We start from the raw sequence: 25,067 nt of genomic DNA, 5'->3' as shown, positions 1-25,067 counted from the left end.
TACCTGAACAAATTTCATTTAAGATTCCTCATGAATGAGGGTGTAATAGGAAAATAACAGAGCTAGATATAGTTTTATTCAGTGGCAGTACAAAGATATTTAAATGCCCTAGGTTTCCCCCCCCCCCTTATTTTACATGCATATGGCAATCCTGGGCATTCTGTTCCAATGTACTGACTAATAACTTACACACACAACCTGACAACACATTTGGTATTGTACATGCTTTATTAAAATGGTACTTGTATTTACAGTATCTGCAGAAATAATCCCTCCCAAGTCTTGCAGTCAGACACCCACCCAGAGAGACACGCACACACCCTCACTACAGCGTTGTGAAGGCTAGGCTCCTGGGAGTTGGGGGGGGGGGCGGTTTATTTAAAAGGAAGCATGAGGGAATGCATTTGGCCATCACAATGCTAATTAAGTTTATGTATATTAACATATGGCAGTAACACTGAGTAGTCCTTTTCCATTCTATATACAGAATGACAATAAGGTTTGCTAGTCAATAGAACATTTTAATTTCAGTCTTAATGGTGCCTATGAAACCACAGATTGGGGGCTTTCCCTTAAAACAATTCAAGTCTATTTAAGTGAAATAAGGCACAATTAATATTTGATTTAGGGGACAGGTAAAAGGCAGGCTTCAGCTGATAGTTTTGCCAGATCCTTTTGAGAGAGAGATCACTTATATGTCCTTCAAATCTGCAATGATGTCTCAAGAAAACTGAAGTTTTTCTGCCAGGGCTAGTACTGCCTCCATACAAAACAAATTTGGAAATTCACATTTTAACACCAGTTGCAGTGGCCCAGACTTCTAGTATTGATGTACATGAGTAAATATTTTTTAATGCGGAAGGAGAAAACGTGTGAAACAAAACTCAACCTGTCATTTTCTTAAAAAAACTTGCTTAGAGCCTGTAAGTATGGACTATGTGATCGCAAGGAGTAGGGTGTTTTTTTTTTTTTTTTTTTACACCTTTTACATCCCTGGCCTCTTCTCATAAATGAAGCCTTACAACACATTACAAATAAACTGCAACAAAAAGTTTTGCAGCACAAATAATGCCTAGTATTCAAATCATTTGTGTTATTTTCTTTGTACAAAACCTGTTGAATGTTTTTTTTGCAGCAGATGAACTGTACCCAAAGATGCAGGACATTATGATGGGGAAAATAAGAGGTTGCAGTTCTGAAGGCCCCGACTTTGGTTTTTTTACAAAGTTCAATCCTGTTTAGTGTGATCCTTGATATCCTCCTCATCTGTATATTCTGATGGTTCTTCCCCTGGTTTTAGGAGTCTACCTACGTAGTCATATTTTTCTGGAAAAGACATGTATCCATTACAGTCAAATGCAGCTACTTCCACTTAATCTCTTCACTGTAACTAATGTGCATTAGAGATCAGGTTCCTCCCCCCCCACCCACCCACCCACCCACCCCACTTTCATGCTAAGGTTCTGATTCCACATCACTGCAGTCAAAGGAATTTTAAACACTGACTGACAGCAAGATCAGACCCTGAAATATCTTTGTAGGGATTTTCCACTTGTCCATTCTTTAACCACTCTCCTCCCACAACTTAACAGTTAGTGAAAATTCTATCCTTATACCTTTGCAACCCCATTGTTTAGCCTGTTGATTTTAGTGTGGTTTGAAAATTGATTTTAATCTCCTGTGCCTGATGAAAATAATGCAACAGATCAGTACTACACCCAAACAAGAAAGATTAAATAGAATCTACACTGAACATCTTATTACTGTAAGGTGCCCTATTCTATAGTCACTCCAAGACCTGTTCTGTCAGTGGAGTGAAATTCTATACTTCAACACATCAAGTCTGAAACATAACACTTCCGATTTAGCTATTTATATAAACAAAAGTAATTAAATACATACCTGGGCATTTTTAAAATTCCTTTTAAAGATAAAACTCAGTAAGTCAGAATTCCCTTTCCAATAAGAAAAATATTGCCATAACTACTGTACAGTGAGCAAGAAACCTATTTTAAAAAGCACCCACCCATCTGTCAGTGAGAGATTCAGTAGTATAAGTAAACAATTACATTTTGCTAGTTTAAAAAGTTACCTTTAAATTGCATTTCCCATTCTCTAACACTTTCCATTTGTACAGCATTTAAGTCCGATAGGTCATCATATTCATCTTTGAGTGCATCTTTCTCTAGACAGAAAGTTGCTAGTCCCCTGGAGGCATCTCTGCCAGCAAATATTCCATATGGACCCTCTGAAAATAGAAAACAGAATGGATATTTTCATTGTTTATTTATAGTGATTGACCTCAACACTTGAGTAAGGTGTGTGTGTATGGCAGAAACAGCAGGAAAAACAAGACTTTACATCATCCCATATTTCTGGAGGAGTTGTTGGGAACAGCAGCATTGTAATGTTGAAGCATTTAATGGCACTGCATCTCCACAATGGGCATCACTATGAGATGGACAGGGAAGGCTGACAAGAGAAGCAAAGGCAGGAAAAATAAATATTTTACACAGCTACCTGACAAGACCAAATCGAAAGTCAAACTGTCGTCTTATGTGAGAAAGTCATTTCAAGTGCTTCTGTATTCTGAGGTTGAAGGCACATGAGAACAGAATGAGAAAGGAAAAACTTTTCTACTAGGAAATAGTACATACATACAAAAGAGACCATTTAAGTTTGACTTAGCGCTCTGACTTCAAGTCTTAGCAACATCTTAAAATGGAAATCCATTATAGACTTGCAACTTAAGTTCCCTGATGTTAGGTCATTGACCTCAACTGTGATACCAAGGGTGGAAGAACAGTTTAATGTAAAACCAGGGTATTGGTCCAATCATTTCACACAGTTCTTTTAAAGAAATGTTTTACAAACCATCAAATTCAGAGTATTATAAAGTTGCCCTAACACAATGAAATGGGAAAGGAAGCAATTACACTGATTTGATTCCAAGTTATTCTATAATGAAGTTCTGGACTGCAAGATGTCTAAGCTTGGTAGTGTAAATCAGTTAGCCTTCAAGTTGGGACTAAACGGTTAATAACCAGCTTACTGCAGAATCAAAGTCACAGTATGTCAGTGTTTAAAGGGGCATATAGCTGTTTAAAATAAACAAGCATTCTTACCTATATTAAAGTTTACTAGTTTTCTAATCAAGTTTGCTTTATAATTTGTACTGTTTACTTTTTCTTTCTTTCAATAAAAGTTGATGGAAGTCTTTTATTTTCAGGTTCTTCATTCTGCCACATTTGGGTTTCAAACAGTGCAGTGTCTTAATTTTTTTTCCATTCACAGCTATTTATTCCCAGTCAGGGAAGCTGATCTATTGACCTTATTTGTAAAAATAAGTCAAAGTTTGGGACTAAAACTGAGTTGAGAACAATGCCAGTTACTTTTCCAAAAACAAAAGTAACAAATTTTTTAACTGCCAATTTAATCTTAGATTTTATAAGTACATTTGAAGACTGCAATTGTCTGCCTCTGACCCTTTTATTTCTGTGGAGATTACCAGGCAAATTAGTCTCCACACCTATTTCAGAATAACAGACCAACCTTCATAAACATCTTGCCTCTACTTTTAATAGTTTATCCAACTGAACATAGAAGAAGAATTTTAGACAAACAGTTACCCAGTCTGGAGTTTGACCAGAACAAACATGGACATAACCTTTTCCCTACAGAAAGCTAGTTGATACACTTGCACAGCTATGCTGGAGGCTGATTCAACTGCATTCATGCAAATAATTACCACTTAGTGCAGTAGATAACCTGAGGAACCATACAACTGTGCTAACGAAACTTTAAACTATCAAATAGAGGGTTACTGTATGGAAGGCAAGTCTGACTCTCTGATGGATAGGATTTCCTGTTGAGGTTGGTAAATTGCTTTCCAGAATTTATCTTAACTCATTACACTTTTATTGATGAGGGCAAAAACAGAATTTTAAAATTCCATAAAGTTTCCTTTACATACATAGAGAAGTAACCCAAATGTTGCATGATTACATATTACCACAAAAATATAGTTATACAAAAACTTTGATGGCAATTTGTTTAATGTTAGGTGGCCAAGTTCCTCAAGCACAACACACTTAACATAACCTTTGGGAACTGTTAGCTGTAGAAACCAACAAAAGAGTTACATACTACAGTTTGAAGCACCAACTCTTTAATGTATAGCAAACAAAAAAAATATACAAACCAAAATGTAGTTAGATTCTATGAAAAAATATACTGAATAACTAAACTGACATTACTTTGTCTGGTATACTAAAGATCTCATCTAATAGTGTACTGTTATATGTAAAATACAAACATTTTTAAGACTTATAAACCAGACTTGCCAGCTTCTCCCCTCCACTAAGGTTCCTATATGCACTCATTATGCTGGTTCTGAGCTCCTACCATGCATCTATGATCCTGCTAATATGTTAGCAGCAAGTACTGTACAATATACAGTAAAAGCTGTGTTATCCAGCACTTTATCAACTAGAAAGCTCTATTAATTGGCATTTCTGATATCTCCCAATACAAATATTCAATCTAGTAACCAGGACTAGTATACTGCCCAGGAGGTTATGCAGTGGCACATGCTGCACTCTACTTTTATGCAAAAAAGGCAAAAGACAAGCAAACTGATATCAGGGATTGATTCAAAAAAGCAGCTTCCAGGGTGTCATCGGGTCATTACAGATTCAGCCGAATTTCATACACCACCTACATCTACAATGATAATTGACTTTGATAATGATGATCCTGAGGCACTGCAAGATCCTGAAGTGCCTTCTAAATCAAAGAAAGATTAAATTATGTTCAGTAGTTTTAGTGTTGTGTATTTTTAGTGATATGGATGTATGCCATGTGCTGCCCATAGTAATATGTAGTGTCATAAAATAACCTAACGTATAGAAAACTTTACCTGTATACACTTAAGTGCTTCAAGAAACCAACCACTCTGCAGCGCAGTACTACTACTGGATTGGTGAGTACCTGTATACTGTACTACTGCATTTTATACTTTATTCATTTTATTGTATTCTAATACTTTGAAAATTGGTACTCCACTGATAAAATATAAAACTCAGCTAACCGGAATATCTGATTAACCAGCACCCACCCATTTCTCCCCCCTCCCCCCAACATGCCAGATAATTAAGTTTTTATGCCCTTTCTCAGGCACCAAGAGTGGAGGGGAAAATGTGATCGGACTACTCTACCCAATATCTGGCTACAGTCCCAAAAATTGCTGGATGTTTCTGTTAAATAGATCAGCAATGAAACATTCATATTTAAATCACGGGGCTGTTCACACCACTCCAATCTCATTTCTGTCAATCTGAAGACACAGCCATGACATCAGTTCATATTCACACTGTTCTCTTCACAAACATAACAGCAAGAAACTTAAGTGAAAGCTTAGATTCTTCAAAAACTGGTAATGCTGCCAGATAAATGATGGTACAGCATTGCCACATACCAGCTCAAACAAACCTTTCTGCACCAAGGTATTTGAAATGGGGACCACACCCAATTTTTGTACACTACAGCTAGTTAGCTACCAATCATGTAGCTAAAAAAAAAAAAAAGTTTTTGAACCAGATATTCAGTACTCTTTCATCTAACACACTTCTTTGTGAAAGTATGAGCACTCTGATAGAATCTCAGAGGAATACCAAGACTGATTAGAGAGGGATCTAACTAGTTCAGCCCTTATTTAATCTTAACTAATAAATGCTAAAAGGCAAAGGGCAATAAGTAACTAATCTAAACCCTAAAAGATGGGACTTTGAATTGTTTATAATCCCACACTACTAGAACACTGGTGAATAGAAGACAGAAGAAGTTGCATCTGAATGGAGGAGCGTGATCATGAAACTCTACCTGCAAAGCTAATTCTTTATTAAAGTCACATAGCCTATTAACTCCTGTTATGTATGCAGTACTATATGTACTGATTGCCTGAAGTGTATGAATCTCAGCACAGAGGGTACTCGGAGCTTTGCCTAAGCAATTATGACTGACTGTGCACAAAAAGCAGTACAAGCATTTAAGTAAGCCAGAATGAAAAAAAACCTACCAACTTGTTTTATGGCACAAGAGTGCTTTTAAAATAAAGATTTCAGTGTGAAATAAAATATTACTCCAAATACATTCTAGAATGCATGTATTTTAATTTTTTTAATTGTACCCTGGAAAAAACAATTTAACATGCACCTTCACCATTTTCTTTTCAAAAGTCAATTTAGATTTAACACTGAAACAAATGATTGAAATGGCTAAAAATTGAATGATTAATATTTTGCAGGCTACTCAAGAAGTATGCAGAACTCAATACATCTATTAATAGCCTTTAGACTACTGCAGCATTTTAAGTATTAGTCTGTAAATAGAGCTGAAATGATGGTGACTATCTTTTTGGAGTATGAAGATTGATAGTAACTTAAAAAGCCAGAGCAAAAGGGGGGGAAGGCCCCTCGTCACTGAAGCAGGAGCACCAAAACCAAATTCTTTAAAGACGATCCACCTGAAGTCAATCTGCAGTACTCCAATACATCTACTTATAACATCACCTAGTCCTTGAAGTTCTGAATTAGAGTACCAAAAAAAAAAAAAAAAAAAATTAGAAAAACATAAGCCACTAGACTACACAAACTTCATTCCTTGCCTGATACCATATGGTGTCATAACTACCTAGAAAAAGCAATTACTAACTACAGCCTACAGAATGGAATGACATTTTATTTCAGATTTTTCTTTCCCAAAGCACTTAAAACAATGTTCCTTTCCCATACTGAATGTTTCAATAAATGCATTACCTACTTAAGTAACTTAGGCTTTCAGTATAAAGTCAATGTCTTCTAATGGGAATGTGTGGACTGACATATGTCTAAGCAAAAGTTTCTCAGAAAGGCTTTTGCTCCATGTATCTAGAGTAAAAACTTACCAGGATTTTACAAGCTTTACAGCTGTTTCTGTAAATTGGGAAGTTGTATGGTTCTTTGGAAAGCTGCATTTAATGTAATATTCAACCTGCTGCAAATTATTCCAGTTTGAGGCCCTGCTTAAGGAAAATTAACTTCTCTGCTAGTCAACCCATGCTAATTGAAACAGGAAATTAGATTATGATTATTTAATCTAAGAAAATTTTCCATTAAAAACAACAAGAATATTGGTAAAAACAACAAGATACTGTAATTATGTTTTCATGATCCATCTCAAAGCATTTAGGGTGGCCTTTGGAATTTTTTGTTTGCTTTGCAACCTGTGAAGAATTATGCATCCATCCAGTTTTGCTGACAACAAAAAAATTATAGATGAGAAATAAGACCTGTAATTTCTAGTAGTCTCTTTTCTAATAAAGTGGTCAAATATTAATGTTCTGCCAGAGACTTAACATGTTCATTACAAAAGCATAAACGAGTTTCTTTTCAACTAGCAAGGTCATGTCTAAATCACTACATTTAATGCTAGTCCTTGAAATAGGACTTCAGCCATTGTATGGGAACTCAAATTGCTGTATTTCAAGTCTAACTGACCTAAAATTGCCAGCATGAATTTACCGCATATTCCCTCTTCCTTGAAGAAAGATCAGGTGAAGGTACTGTATATTGACCATTCCAGAAAGTGAACTCATTAGAAATAAGCCTTCCATCACCCTGTACTGCAGTGATTCTGAAACGTCTCCCAAAGAGGCACCAATTTCTTCTGGAGTAAGAGGGAAAACATTCTAATTCTGGTTGTTTACACCAGGATTCATCGAATGTAAATTTCTGAGTAAACAATATTTTATATCAAATACTGGATTACACGGTTTGCTTTTGCTGAGCCCCTCTGTGGCAATTACCTAGTTACAAGATTTAATAGGCTGCCACCCATCTATATTTTAAAAATATTTTTTCAAACTAACTTTAAAAAGGTGTTATGGAACAATTTTCCTTGTACTTAAACAGAGAGGAGTCACCCAGGAAGGTGCAAGTATATTCAATTTAGGGGCGAGAAAGATGCTTGATCAGAATGGTCTGTGTTAAGTCAATCTTGCGCCACCGAGTTCCCATATAGCCTTGTAAAATTTACTCTGTGCCTCATTTCCCCTATCTGTAAAACAGAGATGATAATCCTTCCTTTCTCCCATGCTTTGTCTGTCCGGTCTATTTAGACTGTAAATTATTCAGGGCAGGGTGTAAGTGTTTGAACATCGCACAATAGGGCTATAAGCAACTAGAGGTTCCACTGGACATACTGTAGCATGAACAAACAGAAAAATGTTGAGGGAGCTATTTCCGATACCTAGCTCTTACATAGCACTTTTCATGGAATGTACTTCTCTTCAGTATTATTTCACTGAAATAACTGCCTTGTTTGTGAGAGGGTAACATCAAGCCAACATTGCAAGGGTACGTGTATTTCCACATCACCTCCTCCAACCCCAAAAAGGCTTCTCTTAAATACAGTATAACATTAACAACGCTGCTCTATTTCGGTACTCAGTAATCCTATACCAGGAAGGATATGAAAAAGAAAATGGATACAAAGACATTTGTGACATGATCTACACACACAAAAATACTGAATCAGATTAACCACTGTTGTGTTTCTCATGAACACAAGAGGTACAACACTGAGCATGCTCCAACAGCCAAGAACTCTTGTTAAGACTTGAGCATCAAACTGGATACTGAAACTTGACACAAAGTAGATGATTATAGCCATCTAGAGTAGCATATTACAACCTGAATATCCTTTCCTGTAAAATACGAACTTGTGCACAAAATCCAATTCATTCAAAACATGCTCTCGCTCTCTCTCAAAGAGCAAGTTATATGCCAATCACAAACCAATCATTTCAGTAAAAGTTTGTATACTTCTTTTGAGTCCTTTGCAATGTAATCTGATATAGAAGAGTACAAAAACATGTGCTTGACGTCCTGGTGAAGAGTTCAGTACAAGAATCCAGATGGGCAGACTGACATCTAGAAATTCAGATCTAGTTATTTTATACCAAAAGCACAAACTAAGATTTCCTAAAAAACAAAGCAAATATAGCTAAGAGTCTTAAAAAGCTAATTTCTAAAAAAGCAAAACAAAATAAAGGGTCACAAGTGATGTAAGCTATTTTGCAAAGTGCACCTACATTACTATAAACACTAGGGCCAAAATGTTTAGATGTATTCAGTAATTTTAGATACTCAGCTTGAAATAAGTAGGGCTGAGCATCCATAGCTCCATCTGGACTTATTTTAGATTGGAGAGTGTTCAGCACCCCTGAAAATAATCAGTCACAGCTGAGCACTCCAAATCAATCACATTTTCTTTTATATTTGGGCCTACTGCAAATATGACCCAAGGAAGATTGGCCAGGTTTGAACAATTCACAGTTGTAACTAGTGTGGAAGTAGTTATACTTAATCTTTTCCTCTTGTGAATTAACTGTATAACAACTTGTACATGGAAAGGCAGACAAGGCAGGAAGCAATGCTGGCATTTGACTGGTCCAAAAATAACTGGTAAATTAGTCAAATATTGTTAAATAAGTGAAAAATGGTCAAATATTTTAAAGCACTAGTTTATTAAAACAACAACAGTATCAAAAAAGAGCAACAGTTTATCGTATGCAATGGGCTTAGCCTTACATAATTATACCCAATTACAAAAAAGTTACTGAGTTATTTTAACTCAGAAAAATGTGAAAATTAAATGGAGTTCTAAAAAAAAAAAAAAAAAAAAAATTTGCTTTTGGCAGTATTAGGTTAGCATTTAAATGTGAATGTTATTCAAGACTGAACATTACAAAAGAAAAATAAAACAAATAGACTAAACAGCAAAACATAAAAGAAAAGTCATTTTTAAATACACTTATGGTAAGGTAGGCAGCAGAACAAGTCTTCAAGCAACTTAACAGCTGTATATCTTTTCTGTTTGTGTTTGGGAGGAGGTTAAATGATTGAACCCTCTTCTCCCTCCCCTGACCTTTCTGAGTTAACTTCTGTATATTTGTCTACAGAGTTTAGATTGTAAGCTCTTCAAGGCAAGAAGCCAGTTTTTTAACTCATTTAACGTGCTTTAAAAGCCACCATGTACACTGATGGGCTGGTATGCAAATCAAGATATACATATGCTTGTTCTAGAACACTGGTTCTTAACCAGGGGGCCACAGCGCTCCCCACGGGGCTAAAGCCCCAAGCCCATAGGTGGAATTCAGGGTGCAGGGGGCACTGCACCTCCCCCAAAACTGTAGCACCTTACCCAGAGTAGGGCAGCCCAGGAGGCAGCTCCATATGGACCCCCACACCTCCTTCTCTCCCCCAGCCCAGTTAAGAGGCTGAAAGCTGGAGTGGGGAAGTGTGGGGCAGCTCCTGTTCTAGCTGGTGCTATGGAGCAGGCAGATGCAGTATTCCCCCATCTCCTGCTGCTGGTGCCCAGGGCTGCAGTTGCTCCTCACCTTCCAGACCCCTTTGACTACACATGCAGCTGCCACCCGGGCAGGAGAACCTAGCTCCAGGGCCGGCAGAGCACTCGGGGGAGCAGCAACGATGGGGGAGGGGGCTCCCATCACACAGCCCCTAGCTACCTCTCTCCCTGCATCCCGAGCTATCCGCACACAGCCCCTAGCTACCCCTCTCCCTGCACACCCCCTGCTTCACAGAGCTGCTCGCTAACCCATCTGCACTTTGAGCAGTTTTCAGACTTTTTGAGCTGAGGCCCCCCACTCCACACACCCCCACAATGCTCTCCCCCAAATTCCTTCCCCACCATCCAACAACTCCTTCCTCACTATACTGACAAGTCCCCAAACTCCAATCATGGCTGGACCCCCAAATTTCCCCCACCCCTACCCTCTGCCCACATGGGCTAAGTGGGGGGGCTGTGTTTTGTGGGTGGTGTCTTGGTTCACTGCCACTCCCCCAAGTTGTTCACAGCTGGCGGGGGTGTCTAGAAACCTCGCTCCAAGCCCCTCTCCCCTAAACCCCTGTGGGGGCAGAAGGGAGGCAAATTGGGTCTGAGGATGTCTCCAAATCAAGAGGGGGGAGGAGGGAGGTCTCTAGGTCACAACAGGCCATCAAGGGTTACAGATAGGTCCTACGCCCTTGCCTTACTGTAACAATGCACCAGACTAATGCTCCCAGACCATCGATGTGTACCAACACTTTAGCGGTAACCTTGGATTGTTCCAACTAGCAATACAGGAAGTGGTACAGCTCAGGTATAAATGTCCATACCAGCAATTGCTGAAGTGCGGTTACCAACCATCAAGGAGGAAGATACAAGTTCTGTTAAATTTTAATCACAATTTACATTCTTCCATTTTTCTGTGAAGCTTTGTTTAGCTAATGCATTGGTAGCCAAAAATTCCAGATTGAAAATACTCTTGGCATTTAGACATTGTATACAGCCACCTGAAATAGCCTTATCTAGGACTGAGTCTAAGAAATTTGAGGGGATGGAATTCCTTAATGGAATGCTGAAAAGTCAGAAGGAAAAATAATCAGCTTGTAAGATAGGCTACAGCATCACTACTACATGTGGGACACATTTCTTTTAATCAAGAGATAATATAGGGTTATAGTGAGGGAGTAAATAAGCAATTGCCAAATAAAATGAATTTGGCTATCATACTAGAATTTCCTCTATTACGGTTGTAATTTGCTTTCTATTCCAAACCAGAATTTGAGGATCCCTCCTAAAACCCTAAAAAAGTTTTCCACCTGAACTCTCTCATATAGTGACTATAACAAAGATTTTGGGGGATAAGCTTCAAATCAGACAAAGCCTTGTTGAGATGGGACTTTAAAAACAGCCAATTTCCGTTTTCAAGTTTACCACCACAGATGGACCGAGTGGACTTGTAGGCTCTAAAGTTTTATTTGTTTTGTTATTTAGTGCAGTTATGTAACAAACAGACAAAAAAATCTACATTTGTAAGTTGCACTTTCACGATAAAGAGATTGCTCTACAATACTTGAATGAGGTGAATTTAAAAATAAGCAAAAGAAACCGTATTTTTCCAGTGCAAATATTTGTAATAAAAATATAAAGTGAAATGTATTATAATTGAAATCAATATTTTTGAAAATGTAGAAAAATCATTTAATAAATTTCAAGTAGTATTCTATTATTGTTTAACAGTGTAATTGCGATTAATCAGTTTTAATCAATCAACAGCCCTACTTTCTTCCTTTCTCCTAGTATCTTAGTTGTCAGTCGTTACATTTGTAGGTAAAGTTTTCTGACAAGTGTGATTAAATTGATGTTTCCTTAAAAAAATTTTCATGGTGTATTTATATGGCCATGAATAGCTATGCATCTTGTCTCCCTATATTGAAATCTCTTCACCTTCAGTGTTTGAACTTCTAAGATTTTCTCTAATCTCATTTATTTAAGATGCAGCATGTGCCAAATGCTCCTGCCTGCCCTCTACCACCTAAAAAGAAGTGTGATTACCTCACCCACATTCATTTTGGAATCCAGCTTAAAAAAAAAAAAAAAAAAAATCACCCTTTTAAATAAATTTACGTAAGAACATAAGAATGGCCATACTTGGTCAGACTAAAGGTCCATCTAGCCCAGTATCCTGTCTTCCAACAGTGGCTAATGCCAGGTGCCCCAGAGGGAATGAACAGAACAGGTCATCATCCTGTGATCCATCCCGTCGCCCATTCCCAGCTTCTGGCAAAAGAGGCTAGGGACACCATCCCTGCCCATCCTGGTTAATAGCCATTGATGGACCTTTCCATATATTCTTGGCCTTCACAACATCCTCTGGCAAGGAGTTCTACCGGCTACCTGTGCATTGTGTGTGGGGGAAAAAAAAAAAAAAAAAAAACCCACCTTCCTCTTGTTTTAAACCTGCTGCCTATTAATTTTATTTGGTTACACCTCCTTCCCCGTTCTTGTGTTATGAGAAGGAATAAACAATACTTTATTTACTTTCTCCATACCAGTCCTCTATCATATCCCCCCCGTAGTCATCTCTTTTCCAAGCTGAAAAGTCCCAGTCTGATTAAGCTCTCCTCATATGGAAGCTATTCCATACCCCTAATCATTTTTGTTGCCCTTTTCCAATTCCAATACATCTTTTTTGAGACCGGGCGACCCGATCACCACATAGTATTCAAGATGTAGGCGGCAAAATGGATTTATATAGCGGCAATATGATACTTTGTCTTCTTATCTATCCTTTTCTTAATGATTCCAACATTGTTAGCTTTTTTGACTGCCGCTGCACATTGAGTGGATGTTTTCAGAGAACTATCCATAATGACTCCAAGATCTCTTTCTTGAGTGGTAACAGCTAATTTAGACCCCATCATTTCATATGTATAGTTGGGATTAGGTTTTCCAATCCTAACTATACATATAAAATATAACAACAACAAAAAATCCATGAGCTTGCTCCTGCCTTCCATAGATCTATCTCTATTCCCAAACAAATTGAGGGAGTTTGAGAATTAGCCTGTCCCCTTCACATTCAGCATGAATACTACTTTCTCTGTAGCTCCTGTTGTCAGGAACTGGTTTCCCATATCTCCCAAATTCAGTTCCAGTGTCAAATGAAAACTTGTCTTGCCTGCTAGTTTAAGTTAACAGGCATAGGTAAGAAGAAAATTTAGTGGTGCACGTAAAATTAATGCCCTTTCCTCTGGCGGGGCTACTGCTGTGGTACACAGAGATGCAGCTCCATGGAAGGGCAGGGGGCGGGGCTGGGGGTTCTGCTCCTTTTCCTGCTGGGAAGGGCAGCAGGGAAAGGAGCAGACCTCCCAGCCCCGCCTCTTCCAGGCACAGAGCTGCATCTGTCCTCCTTTGTACTACAGCAGCAGCCCTGCCGGAGACAGGGCTGCGGGGGCAAAGCTGGGGCGGGTACAGCCGCCAGAGTTGCTGCTGGCGTTCTGCTCCTTCTCCTACTGTCCCTCCCAGCAGGGAGAGGAGCAGAACCCTCAGCCCTGCCCCGCAGCCCTCTCCTCTGGCAGGGCTGCTGCTGTGTCTTTCTGGTACGCTGTACTGGCTATAAATAACTTGCTGGTACGACGTACCGGCCTACTTGCACTGCTGTGAGAAATTAACATTAAAGTATTTTCAGGTACAGTTTATATGAAAGATGCTATACAAAAGAAGTTGCCTCAGTTAAATTTAAGTCTTTACTTGGAAGCATTTTGTTTCTGGCAATGGATGTTTTTCCACTCCAACACAGTAATAGTTAAAAACAGATGACATGCAAAATTCCAACCTTCTTTTTGTTGCTTTTGATTTTTTTCTTGAACATGACCTACCACAAATTCTAAGATACAAGATGAAATGGTTTATACAAATTGGTAACTTGCCAGAAAAGACACTAGTATCAGTCCTAGAATTTCCTGACACTAATTATTTTTAAGTTGGCATATTTAAAAAAAAGTATATGAAAATGCAGTAGTTGGGGTACTTCACCTTCTTCAGAACCTACCCCTACCACTTTGTACACTACCCGTGTATGCAATTAATTCAATTAACTGAAATATTAAGTCTTGGACCTTCGTGGTTTGTCCCCTCAAACTCTGACTATAGACTGAAGTCCTAATTTGAGCTGGCAACAAATACCTAAAATTAAAATGAGTAATCAGTATGCACAGAATGACAGTAGCAGTCTTTTGCAAGAGGTCAAATGGCATGCTGTGTTTGCCAACAGGAAGCTTATGTTACCACTGTAACTGTTTGACTAACATTCAATTAGAACAAGTTGGTAGACAAGGAAATTATTTTATGTTACACAGATTTCAGTCACAGATTGGAGCAAGTTCCATTGATAGCTTCATATCAACCCCAGAGTCTGGTCATTCCCCCAGATGTTAAGAGAGTTGACTCTGCAAATTCTGACCCTGTTTCCACCTCATTGTACAACACAGTACATAGTCAGAAATACAATATCATCCTCACTGGCTCTGTATATCTGATTAGTAAAATACATATCTCTGAAAAGCAGGGTACTTCTCAAGCTTGTGTGGTTAGGCACCTTGAATGGAATGAAAGACATAAAAAACAACAATGCTAAACATCAAGTTTCGTTTTGATGTCTTCAGGCCACCTGCAACTTGCAAAAATGATGCTTACAACTCCATCTTGGAATATCTGATAACAGGGCAAAGCTTTTATTCTGGGGGGAATTCTGCAAACAATTTAAAATTATGTGCCAAAAAATTAAAAATTCTGCACAATTTTTTTTAAAAAGTCTGCAAATTTTATTTGTCAAAATAATCCAATAGAATCACACCAGTTTCAAATATTTTGGTAAGTTATTTAAACTACAAGACAGAAAAAAGTCACAATAACTATTCAGCATTTCCTAAACCCACGGAAGTTAAGTTACAAATACTTGGTAACTAATACCCTGCATTCCACTTCTAATCCTGGATTGTGATTTAAATTACAGAACACCAAATAGGAAATAAAAAAAAAAGCAGAACGTCGTTTTAAATTGCTCAGACTTTCTATGACTTTCGTGTGTGAGTTTTGCTAATCATTGTCCTGGACCTATGTGGGTACTTTGGTAAGTGTTTGGTTCTGATTGTCCTGACATTTTATTGACTGCTTGGTAAATGCTGACCATGTGAATTTGCCTTTTAAATGGGTAAGTAAAAATCTAACCCCACTGTGCCACTTTGGCACAGGAAAAAAAGTGAGAAAGCACATAGATCTTACTAGCAGATTCCCTTACTGTCATTTATAAGGCTTTACATCACTCTGGCAATGTAGGGGCCTTAAAACTTTTGCAGGTTTTTATGCTCCCAGGGGAACTGAGTGAGAATGGGAACAGTTAGCTAACAATAGAATAAAGATTTTACTATGCACACAGGTTGCTACATTTCTGCCTCAGAGAATGAGATCAATTAACCATCAACAGCAACATGAACAAAATGTGGGGGCTTTTTACAAAAGCTATTTTCTTTAACTTAAAAACAAATAATTTTCAGTAACATACTAATATTAATTAAGTGTTTTTTCAATTCTCAAGAAGTTCCATTTTACTAGGCAGGCAGGCAGCTACATTTCTGCCTCAGGGACAGAGCCTTCCTCCTGCATAACAAAGAGACCTACCCTCCTCCATGCCCCTCGAGCCGCAGTACTGAGAGAGGGACAGAGGGGTCTCACTTGTTGGCCAGCCCCTCCCCCTGACGGTGATCAACGTCGCCCCCACAGGCACGCACACCCAGCCTCCCTCCCCCCGCAGTGATTTGCGTCTTTGAAGCTGCTCCAGCAGAAGAGACACGTGTCCCCGCCCGCAAATTTCTTTTGCATTTTTCTGCGCAGGGAGCACAGAAATATGCAGGCAATATGAATTCTGCACCCCAGCATGGGCGCAGAATTCTGTACACAAGTTTTATTTAGAATAAACTCTATGTAAACAGTACAAGTGTCAGAAGTCTCCTGTACAGACAGCTTCGAGACTTGGATGCCATCAGGTTGTGACGTTGAGGACAAAAACACTGCACTGTCCTGCACCAGTGGATGTGAGTGCCTTGGGGAAATCTGTGCTAATGCTATAGTGACAAAAAATTGAATCAATGTTTTTTTTGCACCAGAGCCACATCTGCAAGGTACCAATATCAGTGGGAGTCAGGTGACTTGGGTTTTATTGACAGCAAGTTAGTGGCAGAGCTGCATGATTGTGCAAATTACTTCTCAACTCAGTTACCCCATATGCAAAAAAAGGTGATAATGCTTACCCATATTGGGAAAGTAATCACAGACCTATTGATGAAAAATTAAATATATGTGCTAAATATATTACTTGCTCACCCCTAAAGGTTTCAAGGGATGAGTTACCAGGCTGAAAGCGCTCAGCACTGACACTCCCACTTCAGGGAACATCTTTGTACTAAAACTACATAGCAATAAGGCCTGCCTTTATCTCAGAGACACTTTTTTTGTTTTAGTTTTCACCAAAAAGGTTATTAGCAATTGGACGTCTAACATAGTGAATGAGGTAGAATCAGAAAATAAAATAGGGAAAAAACACAAGTTAAAAATTACTTAGACAAGTTACATGTCTTCAAGTCACCAAGGGCCTGATGAAATACATCCTAGAATACTCAAGGAGCTGACTGAGGAGATATCTGAGCCATTAACCAGATCTTCAAAAAGTCATGGAAGACCAGTGAGATTCTAGAGGACTGGAAAAGGGCAAATATAGTGCCCATCTATAGAAAGGGAAATAAGGACAACCCGGGGAGTTACAAACCAGTCAGCTTAACTTCAGTACCTAGAAAGATAATGAAGCAAATAATTAACTAATAAATTTACAGACACCTAGAAGATAATAAAGTGAAACAACAGTCAGCATGGATTTGTCAAGAACAAATCATATCAAAACAACCTAATAGTTTTCTTTGACAGTCTAACAAGCCTTGTGTGTGGAGTGGTAGATGTGGTCTATCTTAACTTTAAAAAAGCTTTTGATACTGTCTCAAATGACCTCCTCATAAACGAACGAGGGAAATACAACTTAGATGGAGCTATTAAAAGGTGGTGCATAACTGGTTGGAAAACCATTCTCAGAGGAGTAGTTATCAGTGGTTTACAGTCAAGCTGGAAGGGCATATGACGTGCGGGGTCCTGCGGGGATCAGTTTGCAGTCCAGTTCTGTTCAATATCGTTATCAATGATTTAGATAGTGGCAAAGAGCACACTTACAAAGTTTGCAGAGGATACCAAGCTGGGAGGGGTTGCAAGTGCTTTGGAGGATAGGATTAAAATTCAAAGTGATCTGGACAAACTGGAAATATGGTCTGAAATCAATAGGATAAAATTCAATAAGGACAAATGCAAAGTACTCCACTTAGGAAGGAACAATCAGTTGCACACATACAAAATGGGAAATAACTTCCCAGGAAGGAGTACTGTATTGCAGAAAGGGAACGGGGTCATAGTGGGCCACAAGCTAATTATGAGTCAACAGTTTATCACTGTTGTGAAAAAGCAAACATCATTTTGGGATATATTAGCAGGAATATTGCAACCAAGACACAAGAAGTAATTCTTCCGCTCTACTCAGGCCTCAACTCGAGTAGTGTGTCCAGTTCTGGGTGCCACGTTTCAGGAAAGAGGGACAAAGAGGAAATCAGCATGTACCAAACTTTGGTTTCACTGGGAGGGAGTCGCTGCAATTTCTGCATTGAACCTTTTATCCAGCAGGCACACAAACAAGACCATAACTTCTCTAGATACGGGGCCTGGAAATCTACTTAGAGCCAGGTGTTTCTGAAGTATTCTGAGCCATCTCACTTAGAGGCCTCAAAAACAATCTGCTTCCAATTACAGAGTTTCGGGTAATATCTTCAGAACTGGGAGATACCCCAGATCATCTTCCGAAGTCTTTTCAGTCAAATCTAGGGAAAAAATAGGAGTAAGACAATGCATTCTGACAACTTGTATGTCACCAGAGGCAAGAGAGTACTAAGCATGATTCAACAGAGAATCAACACTTTTGAGGTAGATAGGATGATACCCCTGCACAGATAAGCATTGAAGCAACTCCTAAGAGCAATCTCTAAGTTAGACCACCGCTACCAGAGCATGGTTCAGAGTGCTAAGGCACGTACTGGAACAGAACAAATTAGTCAGAAGATACAGTACCAGCCTAAACAAAACCTAAGTTCACAAATCCAGCAGAGAGCTAGAACTGGCCAAAATGGTGCAGTTTCAACAAGGAAAGGAGTCACAAAAGAATTACAGTGAAATAAAACTGGCGGAACATCTGTGCTCAAGACACACTTATTCAATGAGCCTGAGGCTATGTCGACACTACCGCGGTAAGTCAACCTATGCTACGCAACTCCAGCTACGTTAATAACGTTATTAACGTAGCTGGAGTTGACATACCTTAGGTCGAGTTACCGCAGGGTCTACACCGTGGGGGGGGGGGGGTCAACGGGAGACTTACCTTACTCTTCTCATTCGGGGTAGAGTACAGGGGTCAACTGGAGAGCGATCTGCTGTCAATTTGGCAGATAATCACTAGACCTGCTAAATCAGCCACCGGTGGATCGATCTCAGAGCGTCGATCCCGGCTGTAGTGTAGACCTGCCCTGAGAGTGAAGAAGTTCCAGCTTGTCTTTAACTAGAAGCACAATACCCAAGAGCAGGAACCCAGTCAATATAGTACCTTTAGAGAAAGATAGTTACAACCTTAACTGAGAGAAACCAAAGCTGTGACCTTAACTGTTACAAATTTACTGTCTTTCCAGAGTATTAAGATGAAAATTCAAGTGAAGCATGACTCCTGTTTTTATTATTCACAGAAGCACCACCCCAGACCTAATAAAACAAATGCTAGAGAAGCCAGTCAACTCACTTTGAGTGTACTGATTTGACTGAGCATTAAAATAAAGTACATCACCAAGCTTTCACCATCTGCCCCTTCTGAGATATCATTAGGAGCTCCCACATAAATGAATTATTGCTTAAGCACAGGAAAAATACACTGCAGCAACAACAATTAAGCCGGTTTCACAATTATGGTAAAATTGATTTATTCACCTTTGAGGTATGTAGTATTTTAGCTGACTGTAACAAATTATTTTGTTTATCAGTGGCACAATCTGAAACTTGCATGCTATGTAAGCGTGTTATCGAAATAACAAATTTAGTGTTCATTATTTCTACATGTATAATTTGAACAAAGTCTGTTCACCAAAGAAAGATGACCATGTGAATTAACTATCTAAAATCCATTCCTGTAACACTCAAATCATTTTCACCAGTAGTTAAGTCACCTTTTAACCCATGGTTATGCTCTCAACTTATTCAATAGAAAAGACTGTTTTGATAAACTTGTTCATAAGTGGACATTTTATATTCATGTCAAAAACAGATAGTTTGACACCCTTTAAATTATCTCTCGTTTAAAACTGGACTACTACCGTCCCCAGTAGTCTCCCTAAACCAATGCCATTAGAGGTCTGACAACTACTATGATGACAAAAATGTGTTCAGCACCGTTAGAGAGTGACAGATTTCTGTAACAGTGCTAAAAATGGTTTGGTCCATCTACAATAGGAATTAATCCACTATCAGCACTGTTCAGGGACAATAGTTGCTGACAAGGATCAGAAAACAGTTTAATTTCCTAGAAAGATAGGGTTTTATTTCCCCCCCACACTATTAATAGAGATTCAAGGGGTGGACTAATCATATTACTTATGTTAAACAATTTTAAGATGGAAGATTTTAAAATTACTACATGGAGTTATTTTGATTACAGAACACTTCCTAACTTTTCAGCATGTAGATTCTATGCCAGGGGTGGGCAAACCTATTGGCCTGAGGGCCACACTGGCGTTGCAAACTGTATGGAGGGCCAGGTAGGGAAAGCTGTGCCTCCCCAAACAGCCTGGCCCCCGCCCCCTCCCACTTCCTGACCCCCCTCAGAATCCCTGACCCATCCAACCCCCCCCGCTCCTTGTCCCCTGACCACCCCCTTTAGGACCCCCGCCCCTAACCACCCCCCGGTACCCCACCCCCTACTCCCTGTCCCCTGACTGCCCCGACCCTTATCCACACCCCTGCCCCCAGACAGGCCCCCCCCTTCCCAGGACTCCCACGCCTATCCAACCCCCCAGCTCCCTGACCCCTATCCACACCCCCACCCCTAACTGCCCCCCCGGGACCACAGCCCCTATCCAACCCCCCCTGCTCCCTGTCCTGACTGCCCCGACCCCTATCCACACCCCCGCCCTCTGATAGCTGCCCACCCCCCCCCAGGATTCCCACACCTATCCAACCCACCCTGTTCCCAGTCCCCTGACCACCACTCCCCCCCCCCCCCCCCACACACACACACACACACAACCTCCACCCCATCCAACCACCCCTGTCCCCTGACTGTCCCCTGGGACCTCCTGCCCCCTTACCACGCTGCTCAGAGCAGCAGGAGCTTGCAGCCACGCCACCTGGCCGGAGCCAGCCACGCCGCCCGCACTGCCTGGCAGGAGCGGCAGGCCAGAGCGCTCGCAGTGCGCTGTGGGGGAGGGGCTGGGGACTAGCCTCCCCGGCCAGGAGCTCATGGGCCAGGCAGGACGGTCCCGCAGGCCGTAGTTTGCCCACCTCTGTTCTACGCACATATGCACTATATTTAAATGCCCATGCTGTCAGTTTAAAAAAACCCACAAAGAAATACATAAAAATAAAACTATTAAGCTGTGACAAAAACAGAAGAAAGAAAATTCATATATCTATGACATAATGTACTAAGATTTCTTCATTCTGTTTACTGCCCATTAGACAGAGGATATGATCAAGTAGTACAGGCCCAGAATTTGTGAGGATTTTACAATACGCAGTAGTAAAAATGTTTTAATATACTTGAAGAAGTATATTAAAGAGGTTTGGATGTATACACTATACAGCAGTATTTGCAGCACAGACTTTATATTACTACTAGCGGATAAGAACCAGAAAGTGAAGTTGGCTAGTCGAATTTGAGACCAAATAATGAAACTAAAGAGTAGACATCAGGAATGCTGAAAAGGAACATTAGATTTATAAAATTTGTTTATCAGATTAGAAGTAAAAGAGCTGACAAGTTTGTTTGTTTTTTAAATAACTACACATTGTTTAACTTGACATTGTCCCTTTTGAAGAAAATGGGCATCTCTCCCATCTCTTCATACAGAGAAAAGAAGTGTCATACCTACTTTAAAAAAAAATTCTCAAGGTGCTGAGTTGGCCCAGGTTTTCCAACATACCATTGTTTACAGATGATTTTCTTGATTGATTACAACTATACATTCCTTCAGCATAGTTTGAACTGCCTTGTGTACAATGTTAAAGTTACCCACCTCACTGGCGCAAAAAAAAAAAAAAAAAAAAAAAAAAAGGTATGAAAGCACAGGATGTGTTTATAATAAACAACCTTCAACGTAAATATAGAAATTCAACACTAACTTCTTAGGGCTTGTCTACACTGGCAATTTACAGCCCTGCAACTTTCTTGCTTGGGGTCTGAAAAAACACCCCCCCGAGCGCAGCAAGTTTCAGCGCTGTAAAGTGCTGCACTCCCAGTGCTGGTAGCTACACCTCATGGTGGTGGTTTTCTCTCCCAGCGCTCTGCCATGACTATACAACCCAAGTTAAAGTGCTGCCGCAGCAGCGCTTTAGCGTTGCCTGTGTAGACTAGCCCTTAGAGATACAAGGTGGGTGAAGGAATATATTTTGTTGGAGAGAGAAACAAGCATTCAAGGTAGAGTGGCCCCTCGTTGTCACCTACTACCCCATACTGAAACCCGTAGGTGTATCATCTACTACAACTCATACTCAATGGGGCCCCCATCCTGAAAGAAATTGTTCCTGAACCCCCTCTTCTGGCCTTCAAACCACCCCCCAACCTTTCCAAGCTCAGCATCAGAGCCAAGCTCCAGACAGACCAGGACACACCAAATCAAAGCAACATCAGACCCTTCCAGAACAACAGATGCAAAACCTGCAGACATATCTTCACTGCTACAATGATCTAACCCACTCCACCCCCAAACACACCCTTCAAGATCCATGGATCCTACATATGCCTATCACAACATGTGGTATACATCATCCAGTATACTAAATGCCCCAAAAAACACAATGTGGGTGAAAACAAAACAATCACTATAAAGTGAACTCCCACAAGAAAATGATAAAAGATGAAAAACACCCCATCACCTGTGGGTGAACACTTTTCACAAAGCGGTCAGTCTTCATCCTCAAAAGAAATCCACAGAACACTTTCAGAAGATAAGCCTGGGAGCTTAAATTCCTATCTCTGCTAGACATGAAAATCATGGACTGACTAGAGACATTGGATTTATGGCTTATTACAACAGTCTAACTCACTAACCCCCTCTTTTTGTCACATAGAGGTGTTAACAGGCCAGTCAGTATACCTTGAATGGTCCCTAGAATATGTGCTAACTACTTATGCTAAACAACCTGTTCCACCTTGCATTTAGCTGTCAGGCTCAGAGTATCATTCCCAGACCTGAAGAAGAGCTGTGTGCTCAAAAGCATGTCTCTCTCACCAACAAAAGTTGTTCCAATAAAAGATATTACCTCACCCACCTTGTCTCTCTAATATCCTGGGACGAACACTACTACACCTCTACATTTAATTTCGTAGGGTTTTTGCTCCTGAGAAGTAAATCTTACAAGCAATCTCTGCCCCCAAGAGATTAAGTTTAAGCTTTTAAAGGCTACATAAGTAGTGCTGATACCTGAAGGCTCTTACATGCCAATTATCCTGAGGTTAAGATTTGTAGTGTTAAGAAGAGAAGAGGTCATTTGCACCATGAAATAAGCAAATCTTCCATGTGCTTTCCAGCTGTTAAAGCTAGAATGAAATCAATAAGACACCATCAACTTTCACTTCGACCCACCTTCCATTAGGACAGATTGAGAAACGAAGTACTATACCCCTACACTCAATTAAACACAAACAGAGACCGTTAGCTCCAGTTCCACTCAGAATTTCAACTATTTCACAGACGTCCCTTTACATTTCAGTCAGAGCTCAGTGAGCAGGAGTCTTAACAGCCAGGACTGTAGCTGCAAGGCCAGGAAGGGAGAGAGAGCAGGGTCTGCAAGAACCTTTCACGTGTGGGCGTCTCAAAACAGCACTCGGCTATTTTAAAGCACGCAGCCCACAGACGGGCGGCTGGTTGAGATAAGCAGCATGAGCGGTAGCTTGCACTTTGGAACAGCGCCCCCCCCCCAGCAGCATGGATACGCGCACGCCCTGCCAGTCCACCCATCCCCACACCAGCCTCACAGCGAGCAACCTGCCAGCCAGAGGCAGCCGAGGGGGAGCACACGGAGCGCCTGCTCCCCGCCAGGAAGGGGAGTTTGGGCAGAGCCGGGGCTCCCCCACCTGAGGGGGATCGTGCTGCGCTTGGGGTCACGATTTCACCCCAGCCGAAGAGCAGCTGTGGGGGGAGGCGAAGCCGCGCCCGCAGCCCCCGCTGGCTCCTCACCGGGCCCGTAGAACTTGCTGCCTTTGGTCACGTCGAAGACTTTGCCGTTGACGGCCAGTAGAATGCGAGGGGTGCGGGCCCCGTCGTACTCGTGCAGCTGCTCCAGCGTGAAGTCCCGCCGCTTCATTCGGGGCAGGGAGGCGGCCTGGCTCTGCTGGGCCGCGCCCCCCGGGCCGCTCCGCTTCCCCCAGCGCAGGTAGAGCCGATAGGCCGCCAGCAGCACCAGCGCCAGCAGCCCCACGTTCAGCAGCATCTCGCCACCCACAGCCCAGCCTCCCGCCGCCGCCGGGGGCGGCTCCTCTGCGCCCCCGCCCCCCAGGACACCACCGCTGCTACCCTCAGTTCTTAGTTTCCCATCTCCATCGTCCGCCATCACTGCCAGGCCAGCGCCGGCTCCGCCCAATACGGGCATGAGGGAAGAGCGAGGGGGCGAGGCACATTCTGCCACCTCCTCTGCTCGCTCCGATTGGTCAGCGGCAGGACACGTCACCCTCACAAGCTCGCGCCAAACTCACGAATAAGACTCAGACACGCCCAGTTCCTTAACCGCCGTGGCTCGAGAATTCTACCCAAGGCGCGAGAACGCGCACGAGACACGCAGCCGGCCAAGGAGGCGCGCGCGCGAGAGAGAGACTAACATTGATCTGTGCCCGAGCTAAATTCGTACAGCTCGCTGCGGCGCGTGCGGGACTCTGAGCCACTGCGCGAGCCATAGGGCAATCACAGGAGAGCGCGCGAAACGTCGAATTAATGCGCGAGCCGCAGGCGGGTAATAAACTCGCATCCTCGCACAGAATTTGCCTCCTCCCCCGGACTCTTAAGGTGGCGCCGCGCACCTACTACACTGAGCCCCTATTTAAGGATGTATTGCAGTCATTCATCCACATCCTCCATTATAATAAAGATGTAGGGTAGATTTTCTGCTGTGGATATCGGCTCCCTAGCCCTGGGGTGGCTTGATGAATCTCCCCTTTACCACTCCAGGGGCTGGGCTAATGCTCCAGATTAGCACCTGCTGAGGGGAGCAGGGCCGCGCAGGGCTGGGGGAGTTTTATATGGCAGCACTAGGTGAGGACTTTGCAAGCTGTAGACATATCT

The 25,067-nt window shown here is 41.2% G+C and overlaps 1 protein-coding gene across 1 annotated transcript; it reads right to left on the bottom strand.

Annotated features, from left to right (window-relative positions):
* Nucleotides 1–209: 209 nt before the first annotated feature.
* PGRMC2 (progesterone receptor membrane component 2) lies at nucleotides 210–24,578 on the bottom strand. Its single transcript, XM_054030333.1, has 3 exons — nucleotides 23,970–24,578; nucleotides 2,093–2,248; nucleotides 210–1,326 (listed from the first exon to the last, which is right to left on the bottom strand). The coding sequence occupies exons 1-3, from the start codon at nucleotides 24,379–24,381 to the stop codon at nucleotides 1,229–1,231; spliced, it is 666 nt and encodes a 221-aa protein (XP_053886308.1). The 5' UTR covers nucleotides 24,382–24,578; the 3' UTR covers nucleotides 210–1,228.
* Between the last annotated feature and the right edge of the window lie 489 nt (nucleotides 24,579–25,067).

The sequence above is a fragment of the Malaclemys terrapin genome, chromosome 5 (genome assembly GCF_027887155.1).
Source record: "Malaclemys terrapin pileata isolate rMalTer1 chromosome 5, rMalTer1.hap1, whole genome shotgun sequence".
NCBI classification, from domain to species: domain Eukaryota; kingdom Metazoa; phylum Chordata; order Testudines; family Emydidae; genus Malaclemys; species Malaclemys terrapin.
Note: the sequence above shows the minus strand (reverse complement) of the source record. Positions and strands in the feature narration are given on the sequence as shown.

Coding starts and splice junctions, on each gene's coding strand:
- PGRMC2 (XM_054030333.1), bottom strand. CDS start 24,381: ATGCCCGTATTGGGCGGAGCCGGCGCTGGCCTGGCAGTGATGGCGGAC. Junction 2,249..23,969: donor CAGCAAGTTCTACGGGCCCG/GTGAGGAGCCAG, acceptor TTCTATTTTCAG/AGGGTCCATATGGAATATTT. Junction 1,327..2,092: donor ATGGGAAATGCAATTTAAAG/GTAACTTTTTAA, acceptor TGTCTTTTCCAG/AAAAATATGACTACGTAGGT.